Genomic DNA, 10,539 nt, shown 5'->3' on the forward strand with positions numbered 1-10,539 from the left:
CTAAAATTATTTTTAAGTTACTTGGGTATCACAATAAAGACCTTAATAAAGAATTCACAATAAAGAAAACCTTACGAGGTAAAAGCCACTATTGAGAATGAAAAAGAGGCTGTGTGGTCAGTTGATAGGCTTCTGTTCCCAAGGTCACAAGAAAAAAAAACTCTGGAAAAAAATTCTGTACAGCTGAAAAAAAAAAAAAAAAGACTAGGCCTATTCTTACTGGATGTAATCATATTCTTTGACACGTAGTCTGCTACAAAATAAATCAATAAAATAATTTTCACAATGTTTTATTTTTTTCCCCATTTTCAAGTAGGCTAGTTTAATCATACCCCTTTAGCAAACCATGGGTTAACATCACCTGGACAAACTTCATCCGAGGCAGGGAATCGCATATAGAATATTCTGGCCAAATATGAATGAAGGGATCGTGTTAATCCACTCTTCGCGTCCACAGGTCTTCTGTGCACGGATGTGGCGGATTACGCACATGTGTTCAACCTGTTCCGTCAAACAAGTCTTCAACTACACCCTGAGTTCTGGGAATAACGGCAACAATTTGTGCGACGAATATCACACAATTTGGATCGCGTTCTTTAAGCTACTTGTTCTAACGACGCACTGCTTTATATCGTAGTTATATTTTATCCTAGTTTCGTCCTTCGCTTCGCCACTTCCATTATCATTTCATGGAATTCAAAGTTGAAACCCTCGGGGAGAATCATGGTGCTCCGGGTGAAACTGCTTGTTGGTGAGTAAATATAATATTGCGCGAGCTAATGGACACGAACATAAATATAATATTTAATTGTATTGTCATTAACGAGTAACCTCTTGAGAACGAATACATACATAATTCCACACTATAGTGTAACAACAAAACATGTAAACATGCACTTGTAATAGTGGTGATAAAGCTGCATAAATTATAGATAGATAGATAATTATGAACACAATATACAGAGTATACTACTGTACATTGGAGTTATCTTTAACATGACCCTGGAACACAAAACCAGTCATAAGGGTCTATTTTATGAAATAGAGATTTATACATAATCTGAAATCTAAACAAAGCTTTGTATGTGTGTGTGTTATGTTTGGTTTGTTAGGATTGGACAATATCAGGCAGAGATACAACTATTTGAATATCTGGAATCTGAGGGTGCAAAAAAAAAAAAAAAAATATTGAGAAAATCACTTTTAAAATTGTCCAAATTAAGTCCTTAGCAATGCATATTACTAATGCAAAATTAAGTTTGGATATGTCTATGGTAGGAAATGTACAAAATATCTTCATAGACCATGATCTTTACTTAATTTTTGGCATACAATAAAAAATTATTTAAGACTGGTTTCGTGGTCCAGGGTCACGTTTAAGAACTGTATAAACATACAGTATAAATTTTGCAGTTGTTGCAAGTCTCGTCAATCTTGGATTTCCTGGAGCACCAACAGCACCACCAAAGAGAGCTATAGGTAATTGTCTCTAATTAACAATTATCTTCTAAGCAAGAAGATCATTGTGATCGCATGCAAAAGTAGTACTGATTTGATTGAAGATGGATCTTTTATAAAACAAATACTTTGTCTCTTCAGTTAAAAACAACTCAGGTGTGACGCCGGCAGGGTTGTGTGGTGCTTGGGTCAAAGAAGCTGATGGAGGGCTTTTCACATCTCCTAACTATCCTGAAAAATATCCTCCTGACCGAGAATGCATATACATAATTGAAGGTTAGCGATCTACCATTTTGACAATTTTTAATGAGTAACATCTGCATATCTAACTAGAGGTTTTAATTGTCATAGCTTCTCCAAGGCAATGCATTGACCTGTATTTTGATGAAAAGTATGCTATTGAGCCATCGTGGGAGTGTAAGTTTGACCACATTGAAGTCAGGGATGGCCCCTTCAGCTTTTCTCCTATTATTGGCCGCTACTGTGGACAAGAGAGCCCGACCTATGTTAGGTCCAGTGGACGATACCTTTGGATAAAATTTGTGGCAGATGGTGAACTAGAAGCCACTGGATTTTCAGCTTGGTACAATTTCACCCAAGGTAAGAGTTGTGTTTTTGTCACCGGTATATGCCTTTTTTTTGTACTCACCACCAAGTATTTATCAGTTTCTTTATGCAAGTTTATGCAAAACCTGATGATCATGTCCAGCATGCTTTGAGGGACTTGTCCTTCAGTGGAAGAGCATCTGATTGTCCAACCAATCTGTGTGAAGTGACCTGGATGCAGAATCTAAAATGTGTCTTATTCACCTTACGTCTTGAAGTTTTTTGTAACAGGTTTAAACAGCAGATTGTGTGGTCTCAAACTTTTAAACTCCACTGTATTTATTTGGAAACATATAAATGTATAGTTAGAATATTGATCCAGTACAGTTGGTTTAATCTTAGCAAGATCCTCCGTGTTTTGGTAAATGCTGTGTTCTGTGCTCAGGTCAGATGGCCCTGCATTTGTAGTGCAGGCACACATGCAGCAGCTGAGTGGGGGAGGTTTGTGATGTCTCTGATCCCAGTTAATGAAAGCTTGTCTTCAGAGGAGCACATTCGGTCTGCTCCATGTCCTGAGCTCTGTCCCCCTACTTCAGCTTTGCTAAATCCTATTGCAAATCTATGGAATGGCCAAAATAATTTGCTTTATGCATTATTGGGTTGCAAAGGGTCTTTTGTCAATCTATTTTTGAATCCATATTTACATCATTCAATGAATAGCCTAAGAGAAAACTGAAGTGAGTGTTTTTTTTTTTTTTGGACTAATCAACTGTGGTTTAAGACAGATGCGATGTCTGTCTATTCTAAAGTAGGCTGATGTTCTGATTATGTGATGTTACTTAAATTTTCATTACACCAGTGTTCATTACCGCTGCCTAATAAACACTGAACAGCAGTGCTAATCTCCTCTCAAAGCTAAATCCAGTCTTCAGATTTTGGTAATGAAGCAGGGTCATAAGAGGAGAGGACCAGCAATCATATATCTGTCCTGTGAATTGACAACCCTGTACGCAAAATACATACATCACTGATTGAATGTCTACACATTATTTAATTAATTTTATTCAAACAATAACTAAAAATATTAACATCTTTTAAAAATTCCATTTGTAACTAACAAGAGATGTAATGAATGAATATAATAAAATATTTTTTTATATTCAATATTTTTTTTTTTAGGCTTTGCTAGGCATTCCAATCCAGGTTTTTTTTCTGTTATGTATATAAAATACTGTAAAATATGATTCTCGACATCATAAATCAGAGATTTGCTAGAGACCTACATCCATGCACCCTGTTACATCAGCATAAAGAATAATCTTAGCCAAGCTGTACCAGAGGTAAGAAAACACGAGAGGATTACTGTGAATCCCTGAATGGTTTTAGATTGAAACCTTAAAGACTCTGAAATATCCTGGTGATTTTTTTTTTTTTTTGGGTGGAAATTATAAATTGGATCTAGATAGACATGATGAACTGTTACCTGTTTAAGCCTGAAAAACTGTGCATAAATAAAAGAAATTCAAACAGGCTCCTGTAAACACACCTTCATCTTATTACTTTGATTCCTGTCACACTGGACAGTCTAATCTGTGTGAGGCTGGTGAAGGGATTATTAATCCACGTACAATCATGACTCAAGCCTCAGGACATCATTCGCGTTCACTAATCCTATGTGTTTCAGTTATTATGGTTAAAGAAAATAAATGATGGTGAGCCGGGTCAGAAGTTCCTCAAGGTCAGGGACAAAAGGCACCCATGTGTCTGTGTTTGTCTTTAATGCCATCAATCGAATAAATTTCCATCTGTTTTTATTTCCTATGTTCTTAGGAAGAAATAATGCAGTCTACAGTACTGTTCAGAGGTTTGGGGTCAGTAATACTTTTTAATGTTTTGACAAAAGTCTGTTTTTTTATTCATTACAAAAAATATTGAAATATCTCTGTTACTTAAAATAACTGTTTTCTATTTCAATATATTTTAAAATGTAATTTCTTCCTGTGATGGAAAAGCATCATTACACGTTAAGCATCATTACTCCAGTCTTCAGTGTCATACAATCCTTCAGATATCATTCTAATATGCAGATGTGTTGCTCACAAAACATTTTCAATTATTATCAAAGCTGAAAATAGTTGTGCGGCTGAATATTTTTGTGGAAGCATGATCCATTTTTTTTCAAGATTCTTTGATGAATAGAAAGTTCAGGAGAACAGCATTTATTTTAAATACATTTTCACATCATAAATGTCTTTACTGTCATGTTTTGATCAGCTTAATGTGTGCTTCCGTGATAAAAGTTGTACTGACTCCAAACATTTAGACAGTAGTGTACTGTATATACACTCTTTTGTATATGCTGGTGTCCTCACTTACTTTTCTAAACCAACTTCTGCAGAAAGATCATTTTAGATAACCAGTGCTTTTTGATGGGGAACAGCATGGAATATACCAGCCTTTAAATGCACACGGATCTGTCTTTTCAACAGCAACAAGCCAGCCGTTTTGATATTTACACAATATTTTATGTCACATATGTGAATATGAAATCATTAGTGTGTTTGTGGGCTCTTTGACCTTGTAAACTAAACAGATGAAAGCCTTATAAAATCCTTAATCACTCGCTCTCCTCTGCCTGTTTTACAGATCCTGATTTCAAAGACCTTGGAGTTCAACCACCTCTTCCTAGTGAGTGAAGTGTTTTTTTAGATTTAATTGATCCCCTCTGCATAATAAAACCACTTCACAATGATACATTACTGTGCTTTCATGTTGTAGTTTGTGAATTTGAGATGAGCGGGCCAGAGGGGATTGTGGAGTCAGTAATGGTTACCAAAGAGGGCAAAGCGTTGCAGACAGAGGCTGTAGACTGCAGGTGGTACATAAGAGCTCCTCCTGGATCGAAGGTAAAACTCTTTATTTATGCAATTGAAAGCCTAGCGTGGTGGCCTAGGACGGATCTTGTTACTTTCCACTGTGTAAGGAGGACCTTGAAAAGATCTCCTAAGAACACTGATTTAAATGTGTCTTTTCTTGGACAGATCTATTTGCGTTTCCTGGATTATGAAATGCAGAACTCAAACGAGTGCAAGCGTAACTTTGTGGCGGTGTATGATGGGAGCAGCTCGGTGGAACACCTAAAGAATAAATTCTGCAGCACGGTGGCCAACGACGTGATGCTGCTGACTTCACTAGGTGTGATTCGCATGTGGGCCGATGAGACCAGCCGCAGGAGCCGGTTCCGTATCCTCTTCACCACCTTCCACGAGCGTGAGTCATTCCATCTTAACACATTTCAATAGCACATACTGTATAGATTTCTTTAGTGATTTACCTCTTATTTTAACTGCATATTTGGACCAACACATTATTAGTAATTTTTTAGTTGTTTTAGCTGCCTGATATGGTAGTGTCTCATGTGGTTTCTTCTATAATTATTATCATTTTGCTCTGCTCTTCAGCTCCGTGTGAAGGAGACTCATTCTTCTGTCATGGTAACATGTGTATTAACCACACATTGGTGTGCAATGGTATCCAAAACTGTGTCTATCCTTGGGACGAGAATGGTTGCAAAGGTAAATAGTCACATGTTTAAAAATGAAATATTAAAAGAAAATAATGGTATTTAAAAGTATTTATGCTGTCACCATTTATTCACCTCGAGTCATTACAAACCTGTTTGATTTTCGTTCTTATGCGGAACACTTTAAAGAAGGACATAAAAAAAAAAAAAAACAGTATCTGTGTTTTTGTCCATCCAGTTACACCCCAAATTACTTTTATTGAATGGACACAGAAACAGATATTTTTCAAAATATCCTTTTTTTGTGCGTTCCACAGAAGAAAATAAAGCTGTATAGGTAAATGACAAGAGACACTTTATGTGCATGTAAACTGCTGTTCACATTTTTTTTAAGAAGTCCTTTTTATTCAGTCTTATTACTTTTGTACTTTTGCATAATTGATTATATACTTATTTTTCAACAAGGATACATTCATTTGATCAAGATAAAGATTTATAAGGATACAAAAGATTTCTATTTTGAACCTGTTATGGAGTCTATAAAAAATATTAAGCAGCACAACTGCTTTCTACATTGATATTAAAAAGAAATGTTCCTTGAGTATAGTTGTCATATAAGAATGCTTTCTGAAGGGTCATGTGACACTGAAGACTGGAGTTATGACTGATGGAAATTCAGCTTAGCCATCACAGAAATAAATTACATTTTAAAATGCATTCAAATAGAAAACAGTTATTGTAAGTTATTATAATATTCCATAATATGTACTGTATTTTTCATCAAATAAATGCAGTATTGGCAAGCTTTGAAACAGTATGGTTTTAATTTAGAAAAGTGTGCCACATACACTCTATATGCTCCTTTTTCCACAGAGAAAAGAAAAGCCACTATCCTGGACAGTCTCGACAACACTAATGTGACCATTATAGGCGTGACCTGTGGAGTGGTGATTATCCTGCTCACCGTCTCAATAATAATTCAAATAAAACAGCCACGGAAGAAGTACATCATCCGCAGAGATGAATTCGACCCTGCATTGCTGCACGAGGCCTTTGAACCACCAGAATACGAGCTGTGCACGTTACGGCAAGCAACCTCATGCGACGGTGATGTTTTACCTGAAGACTTCCCCAAACTGCAGCGTACCTCGTCCAAATGCATCCACGGCCACCACTGTGGCTCCCAGGTGTCCAGCACTCGAGGCAGCCGCAGCGATCTCAGCCTGCGAGATGGTGCAGCCATTCTCTCAGACATGGAGCCAACCATACAACCTCCATTTCCTCTGCAAGCTACACCTACTGGCCGCAGGAATATCCTAGTGATGAAGCACAGCTACTCGCATGATGGGGCTGAAGAGTGCGACCTGGATGATGAACTTTATGATGGGCCCACCACCAGCCGTGGGCGAGCTGCAGTGGACAGAACTGTGCATCGGTCAATATCCAATGACTTCTAATGGTTTTCCATGCACGTCAGCCCAGCTTTTGGATAGATTTCTTTATTGTCCTCTTTGTGTCCGTTTTATTTGTAACAGTTATGCACTTGTTTATTATGTTCGTTGACAGTCAAAATTGTCATTTTCACCGTTTTGTATCCATAAAGGATTATGGATCAAAAAAATGGGTGCATTAATAGGATTTGTGAACTATAAAACTATATTCCTGCCAGTTTTCTTTTCCTGTTTTGTATATGACTAGTCCAAGGCTGTCTAGTCCATATCATTTGATGACTGTTATGCACTTCTGTTTTCATCCTAATATTGAGAAATGATATTAGGACACTCAATCGTTGCATATGTTTGATGTAAATATTTTGATTCATGCTGTTTTGGTGTGGGTATTATTTAAAACATTACATAAAAACATGTCATAAATGCTAAGGCTATTTTCACGTTTGTGTTTTGTAATGTGGGACAGGCTTCTCTCTTTCCTTGAGCTGTGTGGTTTAATTTCATTGTGCTTTACTTGTGACTTAATTTTCTTTGTATTTTCATTGCTTTTATGTTTATGTGAGTTCATTTGTGCTTCTTTTATACTTTGTTACCCGAATGCTTCAGTTTTCATTCTCATATCACATATTACTGATAAAATTACAAACACGTTGTTATGATGTCTCGTTTTATTGCATTTTTACTATAAAATGCCATGTAGAACAAAAACTATCTTTTAAAAATGTGCCTTTCCATTGGATTGCATCCTCCTTGCTTATTGATAATATTTTAGAGTGGTTGTAGGCATGTGAACATTTCTAAAATTGCCAACCTCGTCATAATAACATTCAATCATTGATTTAATACTACAAACGTACTGTTTTCATTACATCTGTCATTTAAAGCTGAAAAACAGCAGTCAGAGATGAGTAATAAGCGCACACATTTGGGTTTGTGAGTACATCCGCGTAATAGTGCCTCCCTCTGGTATATTAAAGTAATTGCATTGGATAAACTTTCACTACTAATGAAAAAATAAAAACATATAAAAGGACAATTAATTAACAGGTTATAACCCTCGAACCCACAATTCGTTAGGTTTCTTCAATTCATTTTTATCATCCCATGAACTAATATTATCTGTAAAAAACATAAAGAGAGCGGAACTAATGACGCTTCAGTCTTTCGACTCGTCGGACAAAACAAATGAGGTGCACCGATTCTCGTCTCGTGAAATAATGTAAACGTTCTGTGGTTGTCTTATAATTTATCTATAGAATGTGTAGACAGTATAGTTGTCTGTATGTTGACATGACTATGCCGTTGATCTATTTAAATGTTTTTTCTCATTAGTTGCATATCTGATCTATTTTAATTGCGAATCTTTCAGAAGCTGCGTGCTGTCATTGGGTAGGAGGTCAGTTAATGAGTGCCTCTAAATTCATTTAGGATGTCTGAATTTGGCATAGAATCAAATCACTCCACAGAGACTCATAAGCAGGGTTCAGCTGGTGACGGTTCTTTTAAAAAACGACTCGGTATTTTTGCTACTTGTGTGGTCGGAGGGTCATTGGTGGCTCTGTACGCAGTGACCGGACCGTTTATAGCACCAGCTTTGAGGAAAGTTTGTCTCCCGTTTGTTCCTGCAACGAGGACTCAAATTGAAAACGTTCTTAATGTTTTGAAAACTAGATCTGGTTCTCTGGTGGATATCGGCAGCGGAGATGGACGTATAGTGAGTTATTTCCTTTTTTTCATATATCCGTTTGTTTTACTAAAGAATACAATAATTTTATGTATGCGTTTGTTTATTTATTTGCATTTTTATTATATGACAAAGAAAAGGCTTTTATGAATGTTCTCAGAGATAAAAAAAAGAAAAGGCTTTTATGAATGTTCTCAGAGATAAAAAAAAAAAAAAGGGATCATACCTTCATAAGAACGTTTTGTTATATTTCATAAGAATGTTTTAAGTAAAGCAACCTCTTTTGGGCTAACACACAGTACCATGTAAATGCCATAGTATATGAATAAAAATCATTCAACACTGTGGCATATCAGCATTGCTATGCAACAGCTGTACAACATTATTGATGTTAGATGAGCACAGTTTGTTAATAGTCTTGTTCCTCTGTGTTTCTGGTTTGGTCTAGGTTATCGCTGCAGCAAAAAGTGGTTTCAAGGCAGTTGGCTTCGAGCTGAACCCCTGGCTGGTGTGGTACTCCCGATTCAAAGCCTGGAGGGAAGGTGTTCATCACAACACTTCTTTTTATATTTCTGACCTTTGGAAGGTGAGGACAGGTCAATCATAATCTAAATGTGCATCTTCCATTATATTATTATCTAAATTATTATGTGTTTAAAGATCAATACAGTCTGTATGTAATCATTCCGCATGTGTTTAAAGTATTATTAATTGTCTTTCTTTCATAGGTCAGTTTTTCAGAGTACTCCAATGTGGTCATCTTTGGTGTTCCTCAAATGGTAAAATCTTCAGACTCATTTTATATATACATACATACACCTGTACATAAAATATTTTTACAATCTGACAGACTCGGTTGTTTTCTTCACAGATGGAGCAGCTTGAAGTCAAGCTCCAAACAGAGCTCCAGAGTTCAGCCAAAGTAGTGGCTTGTCGCTTTCCATTTCCCACTTGGACTCCTGATGATGTCGCTGGAGAGGGGATTGATACCGTTTGGGTTTATAATGCCAAGACATTCAAACCTCCCATCAGAAATTATAAAGACAGTGAAAGACCGAACTAATGACAAACTTAGTTTCTTTAAAGAAACATTTCTTTCTTTAGTGACAAACTTTTTGTCTCTCTCATGTAAGCATGAAAAACAGTCCAATTTGGCTGCCTTGTTGCGCCTAATTAAAAATCCCTGTGTTTTAGTAAAGAAAATGAGTTTGTTTTTTTCTGTATTTAAAATATGACAAAGAAAATTATTTTATATATAATTTCTCAGAGATGTGGAGTGATCAAATCCTGATAAGAATATTTCATGTTGTTTAAAGGCACGTTCACACCAAGAATGATAACTATAAAGATAACTATATTAGCGTCCACATCAGAGTCTGTTTATTGTGGGGTGCATGCTCATCTGCCACTTGAAATTCTTGATTTCTGATTGTGTCCATATTTTTTTATCGTTCATTAACTTATATTGTTATATCATTTCTCTGTGCCTTTATCGTTACAGCAGAGAATTATTTTTATATCTATGATTAACTTTATAGTTATCCTCCTTGGTGTGAACAGGCCTTAAAGCTTATTCTATACAATCAAGTAAAACATAAAGCACATCTTAAGTACTCATAGGGACAAATATATATGTCATGTAAATAATCCAACGTTATTCCTGGAATAAACTGATTGACTTAAGTATTAATATGTCACATTTGTTATAATAATTATATCTTATACTGATAAAAGATGCATGCATATTTGACCCTTAAAACCACATTAAAACCTTAATACATCTAATTTCCAATACCAAAAAAAAAAAATCCCATTCACCACAAAGCCTTTCAGAGCCTTACACGCCACCAAATCAACTTATCTGCATTGTGGGGACC

At 36.1% G+C, this 10,539-nt stretch overlaps 2 protein-coding genes across 2 annotated transcripts; both read left to right on the forward strand.

Annotated features, from left to right (window-relative positions):
* Positions 1-355: 355 nt before the first annotated feature.
* Positions 356-7,634, forward strand: LOC127950750 (neuropilin and tolloid-like protein 1). Its single transcript, XM_052548001.1, has 9 exons — positions 356-751; positions 1,414-1,479; positions 1,600-1,734; positions 1,810-2,058; positions 4,651-4,692; positions 4,783-4,910; positions 5,046-5,274; positions 5,466-5,579; positions 6,401-7,634. The coding sequence occupies exons 1-9, from the start codon at positions 724-726 to the stop codon at positions 6,982-6,984; spliced, it is 1,575 nt and encodes a 524-aa protein (XP_052403961.1). The 5' UTR covers positions 356-723; the 3' UTR covers positions 6,985-7,634.
* Positions 7,635-8,149: 515 nt separating this feature from the next.
* LOC127950765 (ATP synthase subunit C lysine N-methyltransferase) lies at positions 8,150-10,352 on the forward strand. The gene is made up of 4 exons (XM_052548023.1): positions 8,150-8,692; positions 9,111-9,248; positions 9,391-9,441; positions 9,534-10,352. The coding sequence occupies exons 1-4, from the start codon at positions 8,408-8,410 to the stop codon at positions 9,723-9,725; spliced, it is 666 nt and encodes a 221-aa protein (XP_052403983.1). The 5' UTR covers positions 8,150-8,407; the 3' UTR covers positions 9,726-10,352.
* Positions 10,353-10,539: the final 187 nt, after the last annotated feature.

Source organism: Carassius gibelio, chromosome B2 (genome assembly GCF_023724105.1).
Source record: "Carassius gibelio isolate Cgi1373 ecotype wild population from Czech Republic chromosome B2, carGib1.2-hapl.c, whole genome shotgun sequence".
Classification (NCBI taxonomy): Eukaryota; Metazoa; Chordata; class Actinopteri; order Cypriniformes; family Cyprinidae; genus Carassius; species Carassius gibelio.